This window comes from Narcine bancroftii, chromosome 14, assembly GCF_036971445.1.
Source record: "Narcine bancroftii isolate sNarBan1 chromosome 14, sNarBan1.hap1, whole genome shotgun sequence".
Lineage (NCBI taxonomy): Eukaryota > Metazoa > Chordata > Chondrichthyes > Torpediniformes > Narcinidae > Narcine > Narcine bancroftii.
This window is the reverse complement of record NC_091482.1, coordinates 8,626,577-8,640,524: the sequence shown is the minus strand read 5'-3', so window position 1 is coordinate 8,640,524 and position 13,948 is coordinate 8,626,577. Positions and strand designations below refer to the sequence as shown.

Here is a 13,948-nt window from a genome sequence, read left to right as displayed (position 1 = left end):
AATCTGTTAGTTTGGCACGAAATTAGATATGATATTGAAATACAAAATTCTTTTAAAACAATAAAAGATTGTTACAATTCAGTTGGCTATAATTAAGAATGTGAGCCATTTAACTGCATACACTGGAGATAAAATCTTGCATGTATAGAAGACAGCTCACAACTTTAAAAGTGACTGCTGTAATACAATTTCAACAATTCAAGATTCCACCAAGATAAATATTAGCCATGGATTGGAGATCATTCCTGTTCTTTCTACCTGCATTGTTTTATTTTGTTACTGGAGAGCAGGAAAAAAATCTCAGTTTAACATCATTTGAACATCAGATCCTTTGATAACATCAGCAGAGAATCGTCCTAGTTTTCATACTCAAGTCCCAGGTGGGATTATGAACTCATGATCATGATTCCAAAGCAAGAATTCTACTAGCCAAGTTGTAATCAGCAAGGCAGAAACCAACTTGTTGGGATTTATGAACAAGGCAGTTTTGTCAGATTTGCTTTTCCAGTTCTAGTTATTTCAAATAATGCTACATGAAAGCAACAAAAAAAGGCTACATACCCAGCTGAAAAAAAATGTTGAAATAACAGGAGATTAGATTACTGGGATATTTAAAATGTCAAAAACTTTGGTATGTATTCAAGACATTAACCAATAAGTCCAATAGGGGATTTAGCAATTGGTTAAAACAGGATTTTATTACAAGTACAGTAAAAATCCATTATCCAGGATTAAAGCAACCAGCATCCAGCTAAAAATAGGAAAAGTAATTAACTAAAAATTTAATAAATAAGAATAAATTAAAATCAGTATAAAATTGGTAAATGTTCTGTGAAGTAACACAAACCTTTGCAAATATTCAGCCAGTGGAATGCCTTAGTTGTACTTAGCTTGTAGCAATAAAGTTGTGTTTGAATAAAATGGTGTCACCCAAGATGAAGTGCTGGTTGATGCTGCTTGGGGTAACTCTCTTAAAGTGTCTCCTTATCCCTGATCTGGGGGAAGGTATAATTATCTATAATGTTCATTTTTTGGGTGTCTCTGTGGAGGGGAGGGAACCTATAGCAACAGTTAAATGTTTTCAAAGAATGTGACTGAAAATAAAGCAAAATTCTTCAAAGTTTATAAATTCATGTAAACTTGTTCAGTGCAAGGAAAGTAACCTGTATGTTTGTCTTTTAAACTGCTTATTCTTAATGCAGGTGTATTAGTTAGGCATTGTGAGAATGAATCTCAACCTTATCCAGCATCGACCAATCCTTATAGGTAATGGATACCAGGCTTTTTTTAAAAAAAACTGTATTTGAGGTGATTAGAACAAAGAGAAATTAGATAGGCATAAAGTGAAGTTAAATACAGGTAAAAGAACAGCACAAACCAAGCAGTGAGCAGTTCATCCTTGTGCTGTTGATTGGAACAATAAATGTTCAGATCAACAGGATTTCTTTGAAGTATCATAAATAAAATGCAGGTTGAAATTTATAAACACATTATGAAGATATATTCGTGTTATATGGCGAGCTCTCCACTGGCCACCGTGACAGAGGTGCACCAAAGAAAAGGTACAAGGACTGCCTAAAGAAATCTCTTGGTGCCTGCCACATTGACCACCGCCAGTGGGCTGATAACGCCTCAAACCGTGCATCTTGGCGCCTCACAGTTTGGCGGGCAGCAACCTCCTTTGAAGAAGACCGCAGAGCCCACCTCACTGACAAAAGGCAAAGGAGGAAAAACCCAACACCCAGCAAAGGAGGAAAAACCCAACACCCAACCCCAACCAACCAATTTTCCCTTGCAACCGCTGCAATCGTGTCTGCCTGTCCCGCATCGGACTCGTCAGCCACAAACGAGCCTGCAGCTGACGTGGACTTTTTACCCCCTCCATAAATCTTCGTCCGCGAAGCCAAGCCAAAGAAAGAATGAAGGTATAGGATACTGGTGACACTGTATTGAATGGGATTTGCTTCCAAAGAGTAAATGGAGCTGAGGGGTGACCTTATATCAAATATTTATCCCATTCAGAAACAATGTAAAAATGCACTGAAAATCTATTTTCTGCTGCTATATATGTAAAGTAAACAAGTATAAAACAAATTACTGCATGAGGAAAAAAATATTCATTTTTAAACTTGCAGTTAGTGTAAAAGTGATATGCAACAGTGAAGACAGATCTCAGGTGCTCTCAGACTAAAGTTTGGTTATAGTAATTTGTGGAGGTTCAAGGCTGTTGGAAACAAAACTGTTCTGGATGTGCAAGATTTCAGGGTTCTGCATGAAGGAAGGAGCAAGATCAGGGTGATGAGAATCCTTTGCAATGATGGCTGTCGTCTTGAGGCAGCACCATTTTTACACACTTTCAATGGATAGGTCAGTTCTTACAATGGACTTGGTCGGGATTGGCCACTTTTTTAACCAGCCTTATGCATTCCAAAGCTTGAGTTTCCAAACAAGGCTGTGCTGCAGTCAATATACTTTCCGCAGTATACCCGTAGAAGTTTGATAGAGTATATAGTGACATGCCAAATCTCCTCAGACTTGGATATTCTTGAATGCACAAGGCAATGAAGAACTTTATCTGCAGTAAGCTGCAGTTTCTACTGAAACTTGCATAATTTCAGTTACTGAAAAAGACATCTATATGTACATGTATGGTGTTAAATACTGTATTATTCCAAAAGTCAAATTGCCAGCCTGCTGCTCAATTTCTTTTAATAGCATAACTCAGTCTAGCTTGGGGTTAAAAATATTCAACGACGCAGAATCCAAAATATTGTTCTCTCAATAAGTCTGAGATTGAAGGACATTGCGACTGGTTCCGTCACTGTCTGGTATGGAAGTGCCAATGCACAGGACAAGGCTGCAGAGTTGTGAACTTGACCAACAAGTTATCGGTCTTCATTCCAACAAGAACATCTACAGAAGGCAGCATCTAAAGAAAGCAGCCCTTTTCTTCAAGAACCCCCACCACCCAGACCATCCCCTCTTCACAGTGCTATCATCAGAAATGTACAGGAACCTGAAGACAAATACCCAACACTACAAAAACAACTTCTCTTCTGCCATCAGATTTATGAATGGACAATGAACCACACACTACCTCACTTTCTCTTTGCAATAATGTTATTTATTAATTAAATTTATAGTAATATTTGAACAGAAATGCTGCCATAAAGAACAAATTTCATGACAATAAACCAGATCCTGACCAGGTTCAGGGATACCATTTACTTTAATGAAACCAAATTCACAAAGTAAACCTCTCAGGTTGAAGGAGCTAAATTGTTATTTTTATTTGTAAAAATACTCATTGTTACAATATTGAAGTAAAATTTTTTTCCTCAGTTAATATGTCCATCAGATATTTAAAACATTTCAATAAATTTACTTTCCCTTCAAATTATCTTGCTTCAACAACCATCCATGATAATTAAAGATTCAACACCCTCTAAGAAATCACTATGAAGCTCATTTTTAAATGATTATCCCTGTCTTATCGGTCTCTCATTCAATATTCTCTCAAATTCTAAAAAAAATTCAGCATTTTTGCCAAATTGCATGACCAAAGTACTTAATCTCATATTTTGAGATCAACCCTCCACATTCGAGTGGTAGTCCTCAAACATTGCAGTACCAATCTCAGAAAACAGGAAGAGATCTTGCAAGTAGAATCAAGAGGCAAGATTGAAAATATGACATCAAAAGGTGACAAACTCAGGATTACTGCCAGCACCACATTAAGACAGAGCATCTGTGTGTTCTGGTGGGATAATGTTCAAGGCAGGGTTTTAGAATCTTGAAGCATTAAGACAGTTTCTAGGACAGCAGAAACACTAGTGGGATCACAACACCCTCAGAGTGATTTTATTAGTACTATTTGAGAATCAAGACAGGAAATAGGAACCTCAAAAGGAATCAGGAAGGAGAACAAAGTCATGAGGAAGATGTAAAAGTAGTGAACAAAATTAAAAAGTAGATATATTTAGTGTATTTCAAGATACAACTTTGAAGTTAAAATATAAACAATTCTTAATACCATTAGGTCATTAAGGACAAAATTAAAATATGGGATTAACGCAATGCTTCTCTGTATTTATGAAGACAAAATAATTCTTTACTCATGCTGATGTGGTTTTTTTTTTTTTTTTTTTTTAAAAAGTTTCTTGCCCAGCAGGGACATAGAGGCTTAAAAACACTTCAGTAAAATCTGATATATTTCTTATTATGGGGATTTAAAAAAAAGAAAAAACGCACAACCAAAAACAAAGCAAATCAAAGCCTTAAAGCAAAAATCAACTAATATGCTAATCAAATAACCCAAATGAATGAAGGCACTGGCACTACAGGATGCCATTTGACCAGCATTCTACCCATCAGTACTGTACTACAAATATTTCCTTTCACGATGTCCGCAGGTGTCAACTGCTTCCGAAGAGAACAAACCTAACTTCTCCCTTCTTAAAACACAAGACCCTCGTTTCCAGGACCCGTCTGGTCATTTTCCTCAGCTTCATAGCAGTGGCATCCATCAAGAATCAAAGATCAAATCATAAAGAGTTGACAGCTTTACACAAGCATGTTTCGTACTCATTCTTCGAGTCCAGAGGGCAAGATGATTTTTAAAAAAAAACCAGTACCACCTTAGAAGCTGTGAACCCCCCATCTTGTCCACCAAATTATCTGTGCCCCAGCAAAATAAATCAACTCAAGCTGCTTTAAATGTTTTTCTGCATCTGGCATTGCTTCAAGATTTTCATTCCTCTATACTTCCAACATGTTAAAATTTCATCATGGTTCCAGGCCCTATGAGCCTGTGCCACCTAATCACTCCAATTAATGTATAACCCCTGTACATTTTGAAAGGTGGGAGGAAACCCACACAGATACAGGGGAACATAAACTCCTTACAGACAGCGCCAAATTCAAACCCAGGTTGCTGGCACTGTAATAGCATCATGCCATGTTCAATAAAGTTCTGAACAAGCCCTTAAGTCATTGTTGAAAGATAGTGGCTGTCAAGTTTTATAACACTATAATGTTTTACTGTTAGATGCTATACAGTCACTAGCATTAAGAGTATAGAGAATTTTCATTTCCCAAGATTCACTGTAGACCCTTAATTCTAAATGTTATATATAAACAATAAAATCAAAAATTTAAATCTAGTACTACAGATATACCCAGCTTTACAAAACTAGAGTGTCCCTATGGAACCTTTTGTAAGATGAAATGGTGTAAAGCAATTACCATTGATTTCTATGGGAAAAATTTTTGAGCGTTCCCAGACCCATAAAATAACCCACCAAATGACACATAAAAGGTAAATAACACTAACATAGTAAAAGCAGGAATAATAATGATAAATACAGAGCCTATATAAAGTAGAACAATGTACTTACCAGCACACACCAACCGCCCCGCAATCTACTTTTCATAAAAAGTGAACACAAGCAAAAGCGAATATACATATTTATAAAGCGGGGTATGCCTATATTGCCTTAATGCAATGTGTTTTTCAACTTATTTCTAAACAAACTTTCGCCTTCAATCAATTCCATTTTGCTCATTTTCAACTTCGAGATGCAACTTACTCAACAGCTGATAGAAGAATGCATTTTTGACAACAGTTTGCAATATAAAAGATTATAGGAATTTAAATGCAGTTGAAAACAGGATCCAACATTCAATGAGTATGAAGAGAAACGAAAAGGAGATTACTGCAGACCAAATTTTTTCCAACATTTGTTATAGAAAATTAGGCCACAAAGCAAATCAAATGTTTAAAAATGGACAAAATGTAGGTCAATCTCAAGTCTACTGTGCCTTAATCACAAGAATTCATAATGTAGAATGACATATGGATTTTACTTGATATTTATTTAAAGTATTTACAATATTAAGGAAAAAAATGCAGCAACTATCATATAATTTTCTTTAAAAAGTCTGCCACACAAGGATTAGACAAAAGCAAATCTTAATGGAAAAATATAGCCAGTGTTCCATAGAAATCTGCCATGGGAACAAATTATTAATGTAGAGAAATAATAATGGCATCAATTTGCATATGACAATTTAAAATAAAATAAGCAGATGTACGTGGTTTGCCTATAAATGTAACAAATTATGCTCATAATTGGAGCATTCAAACTATATTTTTAAACATGGGGCTCCCAGGTAGCATATAGCCCAACTTACAGAAATCTGACTGTACATGAATTCTCATACATTTTTAAAGTTTGTAATAATACTGTTTAATGTTATTCATCAACACTGGATACAGTATTATTCCATTAGTTTAGATAAGGGTAATGTTAAGGTGATTATTCAATGAAATTATAGCAAGTCTACATAGAGCAACAAGACTTCCAAACAAAGAAAATCAGCTAGTGGACAGTTCCTAGTCACGGAACTTTTGCATGACCTGGGAATTGCCTCTATAGGAAAATTCAATAACTGTTTTGCACCTCAAAATCTACAATTTGTCAAATCCATAAATCTGCTCTGATGTAGGTTGAATAATAAATGTTTAGCTGGATAATTCTCTTCCATGTTCTAAGGAATCCCTTAAATCAACCAAAGCAGGGAGATGTTAAAAAACCCTTAAAAGTACCATTACTTTGGAACTTCAAAGTGTCAACTTACATGTGTACTTTGGTCCTGGAACAGATTTCAGGGGCTGAATCAAACACTGCCATTTGGAAACAATTGGAAAAGTGTGAAAATAAGGAGCTATGATGTACATAACCCAATATAACGAGAAGTATGCAAAATTGCAAAAAGATAAGCCAACAGTCATTGGCATTTTAAACACGGGATTCTGAACATTTACAAAGTTCCTGGCCACGATCATAGGCAGAATCCAAATGTGTTTGGAAACTATAACCAATTTGTTTGGCAGTGAAGTGCACAGTTTCTTCTGTATTAAGCCGCAAATATTAATTGGACCAATTACAAATATCCACAATTAAATAATGAAACATTATTCCAACTATTTGATAGGGCAGAAGACATGAAAGGCCACACATCCACCACAAGTTACATTAGGAGTTTTTTTTTTAAATATATAAAAAGCCCATCATGGGCATAGTCATAAAATATGCAGTCTTGGCCACAGAACTTGCTACAGCATGCAATTATGTCAAACAGCCAATCTGGCAAATGGCATTCAGGCCTGATTACCCATTTGAGATTTTACAGGAGATTTCTCTCAAGGATAGACACTTGAGGGATGCAATTTCACGTTTGCCAGAAGTTCACTTTTAAGATTACATCAAGTGCAACTTATCCTAATCACAGCCACTCAACTTTTAGTTTCCATCTGTACCTCAGCTAAGGTCACTATAGACTCCACCCTCAAACCTACCCCATCTCACATGGTTTGGCATCATACTGCTATGGGTCACATGAAGGATTAGCAAAAGTAATTCTCCTATTAAATGCATAGGCTTGTCCGGAGTTTCACTGATGCAAGTGCTGATACATTGAAGAACTTTTTCCATTTAGATAGGGAAATCATTAAATCAAACTTGATCCAAGATGCTTATTCCCGAACTAAAAAAGTATGCTTATAGAGTCTTGAAAAAGTTTAAATTCAGCAAATATTTTTGGGGTGAAATTTCACGATCTCACAGGAACGCTCAAGGTCTGGGTCTTTTAGAAAAATCAATGGCAATTTAGTGTCATTGGTGCAGCACCTGCTGGAGAGACTTCGAAAAGTTTTTACTCGACTGCCACCCGAATTCAAATTCCTCTTCCCACAGTGCTCATTTTACAATTGAGCAGACTCTCCCCCCACACATGTGCAATCGAAAAGGGTAAATGAACAAAATTTAATGCAATCATGTTTACTTTGTCCATCTACAAATTATCAAGTAGATTGGGCTGTAAAATAGTGATGTTCAGTCAAGGAATTGTCTCAAAAGCCAACAACCTCATAAATAACAAAGAATTCTTCCAAATATGATGCAGACATATTACTCTTTCATTCAAATCACTCAATTATGCTCAAAAGTAAAAGTATTTCAAATGATATGAAAGTGGCAAAAGGACAATGTCAGGCCATCCAAAATGTGTAATATATACACCAGTTCCCCAATTGTTCTCATCACAATGACTTAACTGAAGCAGAGTTTTTAATAAAAGCAACTTTTCGGCTATCAATTACTTTGCTTTCCAAGACTGCGAAAAGTGTCCCGCCTCAGAAGTTTGCTCACAACCTGCCGCACCACCGCGATGATGAATAACTGCACACAGATTTTGTGCAGTAGCTCCACGGCGCTCACGCTTTGGCACTAGAATTCATACTGACCGCTGAAATCTAATGAACGCCACTGTTTCACGAAAAGGCAAGTCACAAACCTACAGGCCACGAGGAATTGCTGCTTCGGACACAAACTGAAACCCAAGACGGTCAGAGGTTGAGTGGGGGGGGAACCCGCTACAACTCGAAAGTAACAGCAGCGAGGAGTTCAGAAAGAGTCCAAGCAGTCTTACGGGTGGCAACCGCTCAAATTTGGAAGTGAATTTCTCGTAGCCTCAAGACAGATTAAACTATGAACCTTTGGACTGCTGCGGAAATTTGGAGGGGGGAGACAAAGGTTTGCACCACACACAACTGGACAAGAGGTGGAATTCGTCTCGGGGAAAGTAGCACAAAACGACCTACACACCAGTGAGAACATTCTCTTGCAAAGACCCTTATAAAACGCGAATAGAGAGAAAAGCCGAGTAGGCATCCTTTCAACCAACTCAGGACGGGTTTAAGGGGCCAATTGCACGGGCGTTTGAGCAGGCAGGAATGAATGGGGGGGGGGGGGGGGGGGGGGAAATCCCAACCCTAATACACTCAAAGTCACACCACTGAACAGGATCTCAAACTCGGAGCAAGTTGGACGCAAACTTCAGCAATGCAGAGGTGGGACCAAAGTCTCCGGGCACGGCGGCTGAGGCACAAAGCGGGAGGAACTGAGCCAAGCGTCCAGCCGGGCAAGAGCCCGATCATTTAATAGGAACCCGCGGTGCAAACTCTCGCTCCGCACCTACCAGACCACTCCGAAGGCTCCGTATCCGATGGGTCGGTCGGGCTCCACGTCCAGCGGCTGCGGCTTGGCGGCGTGGATCTGCACCGTGGCGGCGGCGGCGGGCGCCGGGGACGGGAAGTACGGCGCCTGTGCCGGGTTCAGCATCGCCGCGGCCGCCGCCGCCGCGGCAGCAGCGGCGGCGGCGGCGGCGGCGGCGGACGACGAGGAGGCGGAGGAGGAGGAGGCCGGGTGGTGGTGATGCTGCTGGACCGGGTGCACCGCGGTGCCGATGCCGCCCCCTCCTCCTCCTCCGGCGGCGGCGGCGACGCCCCCGGGATGTAAGCGATGAGCCTGAGGGGGAGGAGGAGGAGGCGGCGGCGGGTTGTTGCTGCTGCTGCCGCTGTGGTGGTGATGGTGGTGGTGGTGGTGATGGTGGTGGGGGGGGGCGGCCCCGGCGCCGTTATAAGCCATCAGCTTGGCGACGCTCTGGCGCTGCTGGGCCGCCGCCGCCGCCGCCGCGCTGGTGCCGCACAGCGCCATGACCGAGGGACGCGGCGCGCGCCCGGCTCGCGCCCCTCCCGGCCCCGGCCCCGCCTCGGCCGCGCGGCCCTCGCTCCGCGCCGAGCCGCCGCCGCCTCCTCCACCTCCTCCTCTACACCATGATCCAGCAAATTCCACCTCCTCTCGTCGCCGCTTCTCCCTCAGGAAACCCCCTTTAAATCCGGTGCCCGTCCGCCGACCCCACTTTCACCTCGCACATGAGGCGGATCCCGGAAACTTTTTTAAAGCCAACATCCATAAAGGAAGCCGCTCCCCCCCCCCCCCCCCCACCCCACCCCACCCACCCCCCCCCCCGGAACGACCACCAACGGCGGCGAACCTAAACACGGAACCTTCCAGCGCCCGCCAGTCCTCCTCCTCCTCCTCCTCCCCCCCCCCGCCGGTTGCTCCCGCTCGGCTGCCGGGCCGCGCAGCACATCCTAACGCGACCGTCGGAAACGCAAGCGACGGGCCGGCCCTCGAGGCGCGTCGGCCGCTCGCGATTGGCTGGGCTCGGAGGTGATGGACGGGAGCGCCAGCCCATGGTGGCGCGCGCGGCCTTGGACAGCCAGGTCCTCAAACGTGCTGCAAGGGCGGGGCGCGCCTGACGTTTTTTTTTATTATTCAGGGTAGGTTGAGCGGGCACAAAGGGCACGTGACCTGGAAACTCTCCCATGAAGCCCAGGGAGCTCGAAAGGCGAAGGCTCTGGTTGCGATGGGACCCCAACTGGTTATTTGAAGGAATCACAAGGAAAGTAAGTTAGCCTAAGCTTCTCAAACTCTTATCTTTCCCTATAGGATTTAAAATAAAGTTTAAAAATATGCAGTACTTCAAGCCTATTTTATATCCTGTGCATGGTCTTTTGAGGTGGGATTATATTCAGCTCAGTTTATTACTATGCCCAGTATCAGCTTCAATATAGTGCTTTAAACTCGTGGTTCTCAACCTTTTTCTTTCCACTCACATACCACTTTAAATATTCCATCTGCCCAAGGTGCCCTGTAATTAGTGAGGGGTTGCTTCAGATGCTATGTGAGTGTGGAAAGACAAAGTTTGAAAGCCACTGTTTGGATCGTATCCCGTGGACTCGTCATGTGCATTGTTTCAGAACTCCCAAGGAAATGGGCCAATGGCAATTTTTCTCAAGCAAAATATTACAGTAACAATTGGGTCTAGAGCAGTGATTCTCAGCCTTCCCTTCCCACCCACATTAGCATTTTAAGCAGGGCACCGATGGCATAGGGAATACTTAAAATGGTATGCGAGCAGAAAGAGAAAAAGGTTGAGAACCACTGGTTTAAAGCACTGTGTTAAAGATGATACTGGACGTAGTAATAAACCTATGAAATCTGTTGAATTAAAATAACTTTTTTTTTCCCAGATAGATTGCCTTCTATGTTGCATAGCTGTATTAGTAATTAAAGAAAGTACACAAAAGTAGGCCCGAGTCTTTTGACAAAATATGATAAAGGTTTCCCAGTAATTGAAGATACTTGTTAGACATAAAGGTAAAATAATCCTGTTGCAAATAAAGAGAAGAGAGCGGAGAGCACCAATTTCCTTGGAGTTCACTTAACTAGTGACCTATTGTGGACACACAACATCTCCTCACCAGTCAAGAAGGTGCAACAGCGACTGCACTTCCTGAGAAGACTGAAGTGGATGAGGCGACTGGCTGCCATTATGTCAACCTTCTGCGGGAGCTCTATCGAGAGTGTCCTGCATCAGAGTGTGGTGCAGTTGCTGCTGAGAAATGGGTGGCAGGTCAATTCACAGGACCATAAGTGTGGCAGAGAGGACCACTGGAGTCTCCCTCTTTCTCCCCCCCAATTGATGTGATCTACTTGGATCATTGTCTGAAGAGAGCACGCAAAATCATTGAGGACCCCTTCCATCCCGCACACAACATCTTTCAGCTGTTCCCATCAGGAAAGAGATACAGGAGTATCAAAGCCAGCACTACCAGGCTGAGGAACAGCTCTTCACCCAGGCAGTGAGAATGCTGAACGACCAAAGGAACTGTTCACACTAAAGAGACTCTCCTATTCATGAAATAATATTTCTTCATTTGTATAGATGATATACTTGTCCGACATATATATTTTTTGTCTGTATGTGTATTATGTCTGGTTGTGTGTCTGCGTGTTATGCACTGAGGTCTGGAGTACGCTGTTTTGTCAGTTGTACAATCAGATGATAATGAACTTGACTTGAAGGTGGATAATCTCAGTGGATCAGGTATCATCCATGGAGGGAAATATGTAACCACCCTCATCAGCTAATGGAGTTAAACTGAAAATCTGCAGATTCTGGGATTCTAGTGTAATTCACAAAAGTGCTGGAGAAACTCAGCAGGTCATGCAGCATCTATAGCAAGTAAATGGCAACCAATGTTTTGGGCCTGAGTCAATACTTTGATGAAGGGTTTGGGCCTGAAATGTTGGTTACCCTTTACTTCCAATCGATGTTGCATGACCTGCTGAGTTTCTCAAGCTCTTTTGTGTATTATTCATCGGTTAATGTTGCCTGACACTAGCAATACTAGTACTGTATTTAAAAACATATTTTGTATGTTACATATGAAATTATCTATTAAGTACTCACTTGAAGGTTTGGATTATCTGACAGCAACTTTCTTATAGTACTTAAAACTGACTTTCTAATGATAATATATAAAATGTTCCTTCTACGCTGCATTCTTCTTAATACGCAGTTTCTCGGGGTTAATTACTTTCTTCTAATGCAGTCCTTGGGAGTGACATTTGATTTCTTTTTCAGATGTATGGGCATTGCACTCTTTCCTCCATGTGGTCTTGATGAAGTGATGTCTCAGCCCAATATCAAGGAGATCCAAGATGATTATATACATTAATGATCTGGAAGAGGGGACAGAGTGCAAAGTCTTTAAGTGGGAAAAGGACATTGTGCAGTGGATATGGAGAGTCTGCAGAGAGATTTCGATCAGTTAAGTAAGTAGGCAAGAATCTGGAAGATGGAGTATATTGTTGGTAAATGTGAGGTTATCCATTTTGGAGGGAAAGATGAAAGATCAGATTATTATTTAAATGGCAAACTATCACAACATGCTACCATGCAGAAGGACTGTGCATGAATTGCAAATGGTTGGTTTGCACGTGCACCAGGATATCAAGAAGGCAAATGGAATGTTGGCCTTCATTGCTGGAGGGATTGAATTTAGGAGCCAGGAGGTTATGCTGAAACTGTACAAAGTACTGCATGCAGTTCTGGTCTCCTTACTTGAGGAAGGATGTACTAGCATCGGAGGCAAGTGCAGAGGATGTTCACCAAGTTGATTCCAGAGTTGAGGAGAGATTGGATTGTCTGGAATTTAGAAGAATGAGAGGGGATATTTTAGAAACATAAAATTCTGAAAGGCACAGACAGATAAGATAGAGGTCGGTAAGTTGTTTACATTGATGGGGAGACTAAAACTAGGGGAAATAGCCTCAAGGTTCAGGATAGTAGATTTAGGATACAGATGAGGGGGGGTCAATCTATGGAATTCACTGCTCATCGAAGCACATTAGGGTTAGGGTTAGGTGATCTCAGTAAATATTTTTAAGAGAAGGTTGGATCGATTTTTTTTTTTTTTTTTTACAAAGTAGGGGGATTAAGGGATATGGGGAAAAAGCAGGTAGGTGGAGATGAGCCTATCATCAGATCAGCCATGATCTCACTGAATGGCGGAGCAGGCTCAACGGGCAAAATGGCCGACTCCTGCTCCTATTTTTAATGTTCTTATGAGAAACCAGGCTTGGGTATAGAGAAATAGCACCCACACATTTGTGAGCTAGCAAACAAATTTCTTCATGGGCAGGATTAAGGATTCCCTATTTGCACTTCAGCTTTTGTGCTGATGGGGAGGTTGATGAGGCCAGTGTGGCAACTCACAGACTCCTCCACAGAAAGGACAAAATGGTGGCTGATGGGGTTGATAGCTGGGTAGTTTGTGAGGTTGACCAATGCAAATGCAGGTCTCCTGGACAATCTCATCGCATGGTCTTGAGGTTCTCAATATCACTCCAAAGGTTACTCTTTGCTTTAGTCATGAGCCAGAGATTCCCAAGAGTCAAGTTTTCATCAAGAATGCCTTGAAATATAGATGTGCACCCTATTGTTTCCTTTGCTACCACAGCCAGTAAAACATTACATGGTACTTAATTTTATGTGGTCTACATGATATAATCTAACAGTTTCTTTTGAGTTGGAATACATTTGGATCACTTCATTGTCATTGTTTGGAAAGTATAATATTTAGGATGGCATTTTGCAATAAGCTGCAATATTGCAATCGTTTGAACTGTTCACCCTCCTGTCTTCCCTTCTCATCTTTCATGTTCTTTCTTTGCACCTTCAAACATTTGATCTC

At 41.3% G+C, this 13,948-nt stretch overlaps 2 protein-coding genes across 15 annotated transcripts in view; one reads left to right on the top strand and one right to left on the bottom strand.

The window, feature by feature from the left end:
* The window catches only part of LOC138749564 (serine/threonine-protein kinase NLK-like), an 89,793-nt gene extending 79,966 nt beyond the window's left edge, over positions 1 to 9,827 (bottom strand). For all 10 annotated transcript variants that reach the window (XR_011348745.1, XM_069911103.1, XM_069911105.1 and 7 more), the window contains exon 1: positions 9,040 to 9,827. Coding sequence is in view for 9 of the 10 variants with exons in the window: in XM_069911103.1 (XP_069767204.1) it covers positions 9,040 to 9,557 (518 nt within the window). In the remaining variant the exon portion in view is untranslated. The remainder of the gene's footprint in view (positions 1 to 9,039) is intronic.
* Positions 9,828 to 9,871: 44 nt separating this feature from the next.
* Positions 9,872 to 13,948, top strand: part of LOC138749563 (nitric oxide synthase, inducible-like) — a 308,564-nt gene continuing 304,487 nt past the window's right edge. For 3 of the 5 annotated variants that reach the window (XM_069911101.1, XM_069911098.1, XM_069911095.1), the window contains exon 1: positions 9,872 to 10,312. The gene's annotated coding sequence lies outside the window, so the exon portion shown is untranslated. Of the gene's footprint in view, positions 10,313 to 12,336; positions 12,528 to 13,948 lie in introns of all 5 variants that reach the window. The other 2 variants (XM_069911097.1, XM_069911096.1) reach the window with 2 other exon arrangements.